Source organism: Chlorocebus sabaeus, chromosome 20 (assembly GCF_047675955.1).
Source record: "Chlorocebus sabaeus isolate Y175 chromosome 20, mChlSab1.0.hap1, whole genome shotgun sequence".
Lineage (NCBI taxonomy): Eukaryota > Metazoa > Chordata > Mammalia > Primates > Cercopithecidae > Chlorocebus > Chlorocebus sabaeus.
The window spans coordinates 125279554-125291633 of NC_132923.1; the positions used below are offsets into that span (position 1 = coordinate 125279554).

General features: G+C 59.2%; 1 protein-coding gene across 2 annotated transcripts in view; it reads right to left on the reverse strand.

Moving 5' to 3' along the window:
* The window catches only part of DISP3 (dispatched RND transporter family member 3), a 59560-nt gene that overhangs the window by 2560 nt on the left and 44920 nt on the right, over positions 1-12080 (reverse strand). For both annotated transcript variants that reach the window (XM_007980568.3, XM_007980570.3), the window contains exons 12-19: positions 9974-10110; positions 8454-8638; positions 5515-5645; positions 5264-5436; positions 4196-4322; positions 3521-3666; positions 694-853; positions 108-221 (exon numbers count right to left, since the gene is read on the reverse strand). In XM_007980568.3, coding sequence (XP_007978759.3) covers positions 108-221; positions 694-853; positions 3521-3666; positions 4196-4322; positions 5264-5436; positions 5515-5645; positions 8454-8638; positions 9974-10110 — 1173 coding nt within the window. The remainder of the gene's footprint in view (positions 1-107; positions 222-693; positions 854-3520; positions 3667-4195; positions 4323-5263; positions 5437-5514; positions 5646-8453; positions 8639-9973; positions 10111-12080) is intronic.

A 12080-nucleotide genomic window follows, 5' to 3' on the forward strand; every position in this document is an offset into this window, starting at 1 on the left:
TGACAGTGAAGGCTTTAGAGACACTTGCTACCTGGAGGCCAACGAGGGAGACTCTGCCTGCTCCCATCCCTACCGGCCAGATGCCTGTCAGCCCCTCGCCCACGTACCCAAGATGCTGAGGAGCACGGGCAGCAGGAGCAGGATGTGGGTGGTGAACACGGCCACCGCGGCCACGCAGATGAGCAGGGATAGCACCAGGCCGCACAGGGCGCTCTGCACCCCTGCAAGGGAGGACAGGGCCTCAGTGCGCTGCTCTGTGGGCGCTCACAGCAAGCTGTGCTGCTGGGGTGAGCCCTTGACCTCTCTGAGACTCCAATTCCCTGTCTGTAAATGCGGTCATAACAGGACCTTACCCCACCTGCCTTGTTTGGAGTTGAAGAGAACACAGGTCAGGCCCTCAGCCCAGAGCCCAGGCACCTAGGAGAGGCTGGTAACTGGCAGCTGCCATCATGGTCATGACTGTTACTTTTTAGGTGGCCAAAGTCCAGATTAGAGAATGTAGCCAGATGCCCCCGAAGGAGAGGACCCAAACTCCAGCCTCTGATCAGTGTCCTGGCCACTGAGGCACCCGGTTTCCCCAGGGCTCTTGGCCAGGAGAGAGAGTGTGGCTCAGACAGGCCGCTCTGTGCCCTCCCCTCCCAGGTCCCTCTGCCTCCTGCCCACCCAGGGTGGAGGGGTGAGGCTGCCGCTTGCCTACGATTTCCATGAAGATCTGCTTCCAGTGCTCGCAGGTCTGGAAGCCCCGGCGCAGGGCTGAGCCCTCGGGGAAGGCCTGCAGCTGCTGCTGGAGGAAGCTCTCCCAGCGCAGGTAGTCTGAGTATGTCTGGAAGGAGGATTTGCCCTTGTACGTGGTCTGTAGGGAGAGACATGAGCCAGTGAGACAGGCAGGGGCTGTGGCCACCTTCCCACGCAGGGCTGGTCTGTTCTGTGGCCACCAATGGAGTGTTGCATCTGTCGGGGAGGGTATGAACGATTCAATCCAAAATGAGTCCCCACCAGCTTCTGGAGGTATTATGTGATTGTGACAGCAGCACTGGTCCACATGCAACCACAGTCCCTGCCCACCAGAACCCCCTTCAGCTCCCAGGGTCCCCTACACTCTTGTGTCCACACAGAGTGCATGCTATTCCCTCTGCCTGTTCAGCCAGTTCCTGCTCATCCTTCAGGACTTTCTGGGGTTCTGTCTCCTCCAGGAAGCCTTCCTTGACGCCCCAAGGTGGGCCTCCTTTGGGGTCTCCAAACCCTCAGTGCTTCCCCTGCTCTTGTCACTGCCTGGCAGCCTGCCTGGCCCTGGCAGGTGGGACTGTGAATTGCAAGGGCAGGAGCAGCCTGGCTGGCCCACAGTGCCCAGCCCCGAGGGGTGCTCATGGATGATGAATGAGAGAAACAGGCACTCGCCCTGCTCTAAAAGGTTCTTAAGGTATCTGCTCATCAATTCTGCTCTTGCTGAGTACAAGCCAGTTCCCAGGAGGCCTGCGTGTGCGTGCGCAGGTGCACGCGTGTCTGAGTGCTGGTGGGGTCAGCTTGGAAGTGGGTGCCCTGCCGTGTGGTGAGCGTGAGTGGGGACTTCTCTTCTCCCTGGAACTGCCTGGGGCTTCGGCCTGCAGATGGAGGGGAACTCTGACACATGAAGCAACACGGTGAGCCTCGCACTGAGTGAAATGAACCAGTCACTGGCCGGGCGCGGGGGCTCACCCTGTCATCCCCACACTTTGGGAGGCCGAGGTGGGCGGATCACCTGAGGTCAGGAGTTCAAGACCAGCCTGGCCAACGTGGGGAAACCCCTCTCTACTAAAAATACAAAAAATTAGCCGGGTGTGGTGCCGCATGCCCGTAATCCCAGCTATTTGGGAGGCTAAGGCAGGAGTATTGGTTGAACCCAGGAGGCAGAGGTTGCAGTGGGCTGGGATGGCTCCACTGCACTCCAGCCTGGGCAACAGAGCGAAACTCCATTTCAAAAAAAAAAAAAAAAAATGAACCAGTCACCAAAGGACAAACACCGTATGATTCCATTCACATGAGGCCCCCAGAGTTGTTAAATTCATTGAGAAAGTAGAATGGTGGGTGCCAGTGCCTGTGGGAAGGGGAGAGGGGGAGTTAGTGTTTACTAGGGATAGAGCTTCAGTTTGGAAAGACGAAAAAAGTTCTCGAAGTATATGGTGGTAACGGTTGCATAACAGTGTGAACACACTTAATGCCACAGGGTTGTGTGCTTAAAAATGGTTCAGGTCAGTCGTGGTGGCTCATGCCTTGTAATGCCGGCACTTTGGGAGGCCAAGGTGGGTGGATCACCTGAGGTCAGGAGTTCGAGACCTTCCTGGCCAATATGGTGAAACCCTCTCTCTACCAAAAACAAAAACAAAAACAAAAACAAAATTTAGCTGGGCATGATGGTGGGTGCCTGTAGTCCCAGCTACTGGGGAGACTGAGGTGGGAGAATTGCTTGAACCTGGGAGGCGGAGGTTGCAGTGAGCCAAGATCGTGCCGTTGCCCTCCAGCCTGGGTGACAGAGTGAGACCCTGACTCAAAAACAAACAAACAAACAAACAAAAAACTGTTAAGATGGTTAATTTTACCTTATGTATATTTCACCACAGTAAAAAAAATGCAACCTAAAAAAGACCCATCCGGGTCTTTGAACTGGTGTCTGCATTTGGTTGGGGGCCTGTTGAGGGCTCTGAGGCCCCCCTGGCTGGTGGCTGGTTTCGTTGCTTGTGCAATGAGTAACACAAATAAATAGTGGGAAGCAAGTCAGGGTGGGGGGCCAGAGGAGAGTCACCTCCCTGCTTAAGCTGTCACATTGATTCTTAGTCCCCAGACTTTCCCATGTGTTCTTACCTCCACACCTGCCAGAGGGGCACAGGGATCTTGAACCCTCTTCTACAGATAAGGCCAGAGGGGACAAGTAACTTGCTCAGGGACACAGAGCACACCAGGATCCCGGCAAGGACTGAGCCCAGGTCTCTGCACGGAGGCAGCAGGGACGGGCTGGCCAAGCTGTGGAAAGCCACATGCCAGGGCCGAGAGTCCCCACAGGGCAGGAGTGTGTGCATGTGTGCATATGTGCACACGTGTGCCTATGACTCCTTGGGCAGAGCTCAGCGAGCGTCCGGGGTGACAGAGGTAGCAGGGAGGTATGGAGGATGGCCGGTGCCCTGGCCACCCTGAGGGAGGCTGCCAGGGTCTGGGGCCCAAACCTGGCCTCCCACAGTGGCAGAGGGGGGCATTCTGGACTTCTACTGGCCCCTACAGACCAGAGACTAAAAAATACCATGGATACCCAGTTGGTGGAGAAGGAGGGAAGGGAAAGGGTGGGGGGAAGAAGGGGCAGAGCTCTGCAGTCAGGCGGCCTGGTTTAGCACTTGACATTGACACCCACTAACTGTGTGACCTCAGGCAAGTCACTCCACCTCTCTGGGCCTCAGCATCTCCCCCTGATCTGGGAAGAGGGCTGAGATCAGAGGTGGCACACCCAGGGCAAGTATGCAGCACGGCGCCCAGCGAGGCTGCCTGGGCTCACCGACTCGAAAGCCATGGAGATCCACTGCACGCGGCCCTCCCTGACGCCCACGGCCCCGTGGGACAGCTGTCCCGGGAGCAGGTTGGGCTCCGGCAGCTCCTTGCACTCAGGGTGCAACATCTGCAGGAAGGAGGAGATGCTGTAGCCTGTGGGGAGAGGCAAGAAAGGGAGTGGGTAGTGGCCCTGGAAGAGCCTGTCCCCCTGCATCACACCTGTGCCCACGCGCTCACCTACCTCTGAGGCTTAGAGTGTTTGTAACCATTGGCAACGGCATTGGGAAACCTACAACATGCATTTGCCATCAGGGTAGAACATAATGTGTGGGCCCCTCCCAGGGACGCCCCTGCGGTGACCTCATCCACATTGGCTGTGGGCCAGTCCCTGGCCCTACCCCCTAATTTTGGAAAGGCTACTCCTGCAGATGTGCCCCACATCCCACACACGGGCACCTCTGCACCAGTCCTGTTCACACACAAGCCTGCTCACATCCAAAAACCCTCGACTGCCGGCACACACCCCACCCTGGTGTGGACACACTCAGCACAGACACACATCTGCAAAACACCCCCACATGCCAGACGCTGTGTCCTTCGGCTGTCTACCTTGGACCAGCCTCTGTGCCTCCCCAGTCAGTTCATTCTCCCTCGGAGGAACAGCTCCCCACACCCCACGCACCTGAAGGCAGGCACTGGGCCCCGCCTGGCTTCACCAGCTCGGAGTTGGCTGCGATGGCCTTGCAGAGGCGACACAGGTGTCCAATTTCCTTGAAGAGGTCGAAGCTGCTGTCGTAGACAACGCTGCCCTTTCCCAAGGAGACATAAGCCAGCCCAGGCCGCTCAGTGAGACAGGGACTCAGTCCTGCGTGCTCACCCCCAACCCCAGGGAAGAACCTCCAGCAGCTCCCTGCTACCCATCACCCTCACGTTGCCAGCCTCCAACTGCTCACTCACTGCCCCACCCTAACGCTCTGTCCTGCCCCCGCCAGCATCTTCTGCTTCCATCACTGCACACCCCACACAGGCCCCTCCGCCTCACCTCCTCCCCTTCCCCCACCACCTTCTCACCTGAATTTCTTGCTTTTCTCCCCACCCTCCCAGACAGCCACATCCTCACTGTCCTGCAGGACCTGCCTGGTCCCCCAGCCCCTGTTCCCAGCGCCTGCAGATGCCCAGTGTGGACTGAACACACAGATCTCCTCCGACTCCACCTTGTTCCCGACTTACTCCACGGCTGCCATTCCCGTGGACCCTGCCGGGCTGTGACTAATTTATTAAAGGCAAGGGACACCCGCCCGTCCTTCCTCCCAGGAATCCTTAGCACCCACTACGTGCCGAACAGTCCCAGCTCAACCAGTGCCTTCAAACACTGAAGAGCCCCACACTGGACAGGAATGCATGTGAGGGAGGGAAGCCTGAGAGAGGAGAAAGCCACAGCCCAGCTCAGAGCGAGGGAGAGGGCAAGGAGGTGTCCACCTGGACTGCCCTCTCTCCATTCGAGTCCCTCACAGGCATCCAGCTTGGACCCTAAACCCAGATTCCTGGGTGAGTCTACGAGGTCAATGCCGCTGAGTCCTCAAGAAAATCAGGACCCCCAGGAGCCCATGGGGGATCTGTCTGGGCTAGAGGAGCCATCGAGGAGCCAAGAGGGGGTGTGAGGAGCTGGACGTGGTTCCCTGGACAGGTGCTTATTTGCAAGACTGTTGCAGCTGGGGCCCTCGGCATCTGCCCAACACATGCCCCGTACCGGGTCTCCAATGACGTGGTTGTCCACCTGCCGAGTGCGGTTGACGCCAATAATGCCAAAGACCACGAAGACCATGGCCCCAGTATCCACCAGTGGCCGCACCGCTGGCTTCCCGCAGCCTGTGTTCACGCAGGGGTTGAAGCCGAAGGTGGCCGAGAGACGGGCCTTGGGCACTGCAAACAGGGAGTCAGAGCTGTAAGGGAAGGCGCGGCCCAGCTCCTGAGGTCCCCACCTGTGTGCCCCTGCCGTACCTTTCTCACTAGGCACGAAGAAGAAGCCTTTGGTAGGCCCATCGGGGCTGGAGCTGAGCAGGCAGCCAGGGGGTGCCATGCACACGCGCCCGTGGAAGGGGGGCTTGTGAGACTGGGCGAAGTACAGCTTCCTGTGGAGGCAATGGAGGCCGGGCTGAGGCCGGAAAGGCCAGGAGGAGTCAGGGAGGTGAGGCCAGTGGGCCGGGGGTGGGGTGTCGTGGGATCTGGACTTGGGCTCTGCTCCCGCATGGGGATTTGTTCTCAGGTTGAGGGCTGAGGGAACTGCCCTAGGCTGGGGGTCTGGAGGCTGTTCTAGCCCCGCCCCTGCCAAGGCTGACTATGGGAACCTAGTCAAGGCCCTGCACCTCTGCCCCTCAGTCTCCCCATAGGCGTCATGAAGGGTGGAGAAGACCAGCAGCTTTCAAACTGTCCCCCAGGGGGTACAAAGGTTCAGGAGGGGCCCCAGGGACAACCCTAGCGGTCCCCGCTAAGGGGTCCCCAGCCTTGCCTCAACCCCAACAGTTAGGGAGTCTCTACATTCTATAGGAAGGAAGCGCTCTAGGGTCAACAGCTGGCTAACCACTAGACCCAGTGCAGCTCAAAGTTCTTTCCAGAATGTTTCCAGCTCATCCAGGCAGGCTGCCCAACCCCTGGTCACCGATGTGTCTGGGCAGAGTGAGCCCAGCCTGGGGCTCAGGGGAGGACAGGCAGAGGGGCCCCCACCCCCAAGTCAGGGTCCCACGCTGGAAAGGACCCAGCCAGTGCTGTCCTGCCATTCCCCGGCCTCCAAGCTGCACCCCTCAGCCCCATGCAGAGTTCAGACTCCCATGGGTGTTTGACACTCCAAAGCTAGCCCCATCAGAGACCAGTCCCCGTGTGTCACTGAGTTCTGCCAGAAACCACAGTCCCTGTGTGTCACCGAGCCCCGTCAGAGACCACAGTCCCCGTGTGTCACTGAGTTCTGTCAGAGACCACAGTCCCCGTGTGTCACCGAGCCCCGTCAGAGACCACAGTCCCCGTGTGTCACCGAGCCCCGTCAGAGACCACAGTCCCCGTGTGTCACTGAGTTCTGTCAGAGACCACAGTCCCCGTGTGTCACCAAGCATGGCCTTACACCACTGTTCTCCACCACAATGACAGTGGGACTATTTCTTTCAGAGCACGTATCATGGTTTGTAATGACATTGCTGTTTACTTGTTAGCTGCCTGTCTCCTGCTAGACGGCCCGAGGGTAGGAGTCACATCTGTCTTTGTCACTACCATATCCCTAGCACAGTGCCAGCACAGTTGGAGTCCACAGTTTGTTAAATCAGTGAACGGCGGAGGGAGGAGACCTTCAGCTAATATGGCCTCCATGGATAAATGGATGTGGGGCTGTGTTTACAACACGGGGAAGGAAACCCCAGAAAAGGTGCCCCTGGATGGCATGGAGACCCCGAGAGCACAGAATGCGGCTTCTGACTTGGCATGTAGTGGGGGCCCAACTTCACACCGGGCACTAGCAGGGACTGGGCCTGTGGCAAGTGAATACAACAGAGGCCCTCCCCTCACTCTCCTTCCAGCGGAACGGGCAGGGGCATTAAATAAACATTTTCTGAATTAATGATGTATTTAGAGTGTGGGTGAGTGCCTTGTCAAGGAAGTGCGGCATGTACTCATTCATTCATTCAGCAAGCAGTTATTTGCACCTACTATGCCAGACACCGTGACAGGTGCTGGGGAGGCAGCACCAAAAGAGATGGCCAAGGTCCTACCACAGGATGCCTGTGTGCTCCCATGGGAGGACAGGTAACACTGCAGGTCAGCATGGTGGCAGGTGGCAGTGGGGCCAGGAAAGCAGTGGGTGATGTATGGAGAGAGGCTGGATGTGGTACCTGGGGAGGGACAGACTCTCCCGGGAGGTGACTTTTGGACAGGGACTTGAATCTTGAGATGTTGTCTTGCATGTGAGGAGCTGGGGAAAGCATTCTAGGCAGAGGGAACAGCAAATGCAAAGGGCCTGGGATGGAAAGGGGCCTGGTATGCTAGAGGGACAGCCAGGTGACCACTGCAACCCCTGAGGAGCTATCAAGGCGGGTAGCAGCTCCTGGGCCCGTCATCTTTGCCAATGTTCTGCACTCCCCAGCCCTGGGCAGAGACCCATCTGAGCAGGTGGGTAAAAATAGACAGCAGTTTTTTTTCTTTTTTTTTTTCCTTTTTTTTTTGAGACAGAGTCTCGCTCTGTCGCCAGGCTGGAGCGCAGAGGTGTGATCTCGACTCACTGTAACCTCTGCCTCTGGGTTCAAGCAATTCTCCTGCCTCAGCCTCCTGAGTAGCTGGGACTACAGGCGCCTGCCACCATGCCCAGCTAATTTTTTGTACTTTTAGTAGAGATGGAGTTTCACCGTGTTAGCCAGGATGGTCTCGATCTGCTGACCTTGTGATCTGCCCACCTCAGCCTCCCAAAGGGCTGGGATTACAGGATGAGCCACTGCACCTGGCCAGAGGTTTCTTAAACGGGTCTGCTGGCATCCCTCAGGGCCAGGTGCGGTGGCTCATGCCTGTAATCCCAGCACTTTGGGAGGCCAAGGCATGTGAATCACCTGAGCTCAGGAGTTTGAGACCAGCGTGGCCAACATGGCAAAACTCCATCTCTACTAAAAATACAAAAATTAAGCAGGTGTGGTGGTGCACGCCTGTAGTCCCAGCTATTTGGGAGGTTGAGGCAGCAGAATCGCTTGAACTTGGGAGGCAGAGGTTACAGTGAGCCAAGACTGTGTCACTGCACTCCAGCCTGGGCAACAGAGTAAGACTCCGTCTCAAAAAAAAAAAAAAAAAAAAAAAAAAAGGGCCTGCTGCCATCCCTCATGTGAAAAGAGAGAGAAGAAAGAGAAAAGAGAGAAAAGGGCAAAGCAGCAGCCGGGCTGATGGGCACCGGCTTGTCTGCCAGGCTTTGTTACCGGGTGTGCTGCTGCTCCTTGGTGGCCACGTAGAAGCTGAAGTCAAACTTCCAGCCCCGCTTGGCATCACAGGCCAAGGTCGTCAGCATCCACTTGCGGGAGGGGCTCGCCGCCTGGAGCAGCCCTACTGTAGACATACAAGCGGTCAGCTTCTTGGTGAAGTTACCAAAAGGCGCTCTATACACCTAAGCAGTGGGTTGACAGAGACAAGACATGTGACTCGGGGGGGCTGCCTCAGCCTGGGCCAGCCTCAGGCTCCGTCCCCTCCCTCCTCGGCATAGTTCACCCCGTCCCAGTCCTCGGAGTTGGGGACAGAGCCCTGGGCAGAGGCTTGGGAGGCCTGGGTTTGAGTTCAGCGCTTCGGCAAATCCTTTCCTCCTCTGAGCCTCGTTTCTTCCCTCAACAATTGTTCACTGAGTGTCTGTCCCATACCAGGCACCGCGTCAGGCTCTGAGGGGCACGGTCCCTACCCTTGTGGAGCTGGCAATGATGATGGCTTCCAAGAATAAGGAAGATAAGACAGGATAAATGGCAGGGAGAGGAGGACAAGGCGAGAAAGGCGCCGGGGCAGGGCTCTGTGGGGCCCCACAGGGGTGCCGAGACCTGAACGAGCACCGAGGAGTCAGCCACACACGAAGCTTAAGGAAAAGCTTTTCAGGCAGTGGGAACAGCACACGCAGAGGCTTAGAGGCAGGAAAAGCCTCAGAGACCTCATCTTCCAAATGGAAATATAAATCCTGAACAAACAAATTGGTACGTGTCCCTGTCACCATGGAGCGTGTACCATGTTAAAGAAACACGAATGAGCCTGGCCAACACAGAGAGACCCCGTACCTACAAAAAATAAAAGACAAAACTAGCTCGTGTGGTGGTGTGTGCCTGTGGTCGCAGCTACTCAGGAGGCTGACGAGAGAGGCTCGCTTGAGTCCAGGAGGTCGAGGCTGCAGTGAGCTATGATCATGCTACTGCACTCCAGCCTGGGTGACAGTGCAAGCCCCTGTCCTCCCCCCAACCCCCCCAAAAAAAGAAAAAGAAAAGAAACACAAATGACCCTCACGAAGGGGAAAACTCAAGTCTGGGCCTGGGGACTCCTTTCTGCGGTGCTGGAGCAGCTACCAAGGACAGTAAGATTCCTGGCCGCCACTGCCCGAGGAGGGACTGTACCCAGGCGTTCTGCACTGCACAGGCCTCACCTCACACACCTCCAACAATGCTGGCTGGTGCTTGTCACATCCCCATGTCACGGATGAAGAAACTGAGGCTCAGAGAGTAAGCAATTTGCCCAAAGACACACAGTTAATAAATGGCAGAGCCACGACTTGAATCCAGGCCTGGCTGACTCAGAAGCCCATGCTGCCACCACTTGGCAGGTTCCTGTCACAGACAAGGCTGGTTTGGGGCGGGGGGGGTCTTCATCCTCAAAGCTGCTTCTCCCTATGTGGCCAGTGCCCACTAGTGTGGCCCTGAGGGCCCCCCCGCCCCCAGTGGTGGCGGCTCACTTCACGATAGCCCAGGCTCACCTGGAAGGAGGGCACCTCTCCATCCCCAGGCGACACAGCCTGCCAAGGAGCAGGCAGGCTGGCATTGAGGGAGAGCCTGTAGACAGCGGGGTGGCCTTGACTCTTCACTTTAGAGATGTACACGGTGCCCAGGAAATCTATGGACAAATAAGGGACGAAAGAGAGGTGAACTTGACCTTGACTGGCTTCTCCTGACCCTGGAGCAGCCCACCCTCAGCTCTGTCGACTAACGAGCTCAGTCCTGGCCTTGGGCTCATCTCAAAATGCTGGCTGTGCCCCTCTCTACTGGACCAGGCCCATGGCAATAATAGTGGGGGAGGTGGTGGGCACAGGATGGGGTGGGAGGGATGGTGGGGGAGGTGGTGGGCACAGGATGGGGTGGGAGGGATGGTGGGGGAGGTGGTGGGCACAGGATGGGGTGGCAGGGATGGTGGGGGAGGTGGTGGGCACAGGATGGGGTGGCAGGGATGGTGGGGGAGGTGGTGGGCACAGGATGGGGTGGGAGGGATGGTGGGGGAGGTGGTGGGCACTGGGATGGGGTGGGAGGGATGGTGGGGGAGGTGGTGGGCACAGGGATGGGGTGGGAGGGATGGTGGGGGAGGTGGTGGGCACTGGGATGGGGTGGGAGGGATGGTGGGGGAGGTGGTGGGCACTGGGATGGGGTGGGAGGGATGGTGGGGGAGGTGGTGGGCACTGGGATGGGGTGGGAGGGATGGTGGGGGAGGTGGTGGGCACAGGATGGGGTGGGAGGGATGGTGGGGGAGGTGGTGGGCACAGGATGGGGTGGGAGGGATGGTGGGGGAGGTGGTGGGCACAGGATGGGGTGGCAGGAATGGTGGGGGAGGTGGTGGGCACAGGATGGGGTGGCAGGAATGGTGGGGGAGGTGGTGGGCACAGGATGGGGTGGGAGGGATGGTGGGGGAGGTGGTGGGCACAGGATGGGGTGGGAGGGATGGTGGGGGAGGTGGTGGGCACAGGATGGGGTGGGAGGGATGGTGGGGGAGGTGGTGGGCACAGGATGGGGTGGGAGGGATGGTGGGGGAGGTGGTGGGCACAGGATGGGGTGGGAGGGATGGTGGGGGAGGTGGTGGGCACAGGATGGGGTGCGAGGGATGGTGGGGGAGGTGGTGGGCACAGGATGGGGTGGGAGGGATGGTGGGGGAGGTGGTGGGCACAGGATGGGGTGGCAGGAATGGTGGGGGAGGTGGTGGGCACAGGATGGGGTGGCAGGAATGGTGGGGGAGGTGGTGGGCACAGGATGGGGTGGGAGGGATGGTGGGGGAGGTGGTGGGCACAGGGATGGGGTGGGAGGGATGGTGGGGGAGGTGGTGGGCACTGGGATGGGGTGGGAGGGATGGTGGGGGAGGTGGTGGGCACTGGGATGGGGTGGGAGGGATGGTGGGGGAGGTGGTGGGCACAGGATGGGGTGGGAGGGATGGTGGGGGAGGTGGTGGGCACAGGATGGGGTGGCAGGAATGGTGGGGGAGGTGGTGGGCACAGGATGGGGTGGGAGGGATGGTGGGGGAGGTGGTGGGCACAGGATGGGGTGGGAGGGATGGTGGGGGAGGTGGTGGGCACTGGGATGGGGTGGGAGGGATGGTGGGGGAGGTGGTGGGCACAGGATGGGGTGGGAGGGATGGTGGGGGAGGTGGTGGGCACAGGATGGGGTGGGAGGGATGGTGGGGGAGGTGGTGGGCACAGGATGGGGTGGGAGGGATGGTGGGGGAGGTGGTGGGCACAGGATGGGGTGGGAGGGATGGTGGGGGAGGTGGTGGGCACAGGATGGGGTGGGAGGGATGGTGGGGGAGGTGGTGGGCACAGGATGGGGTGGCAGGAATGGTGGGGGAGGTGGTGGGCACAGGATGGGGTGGCAGGGATGGTGGGGGAGGTGGTGGGCACAGGATGGGGTGGGAGGGATGGTGGGGGAGGTGGTGGGCACTGGGATGGGGTGGGAGGGATGGTGGGGGAGGTGGTGGGCACAGGATGGGGTGGGAGGGATGGTGGGGGAGGTGGTGGGCACAGGATGGGGTGGGAGGGATGGTGGGGGAGGTGGTGGGCACAGGATGGGGTGGGAGGGATGGTGGGGGAGGTGGTGGGCACAGGATGG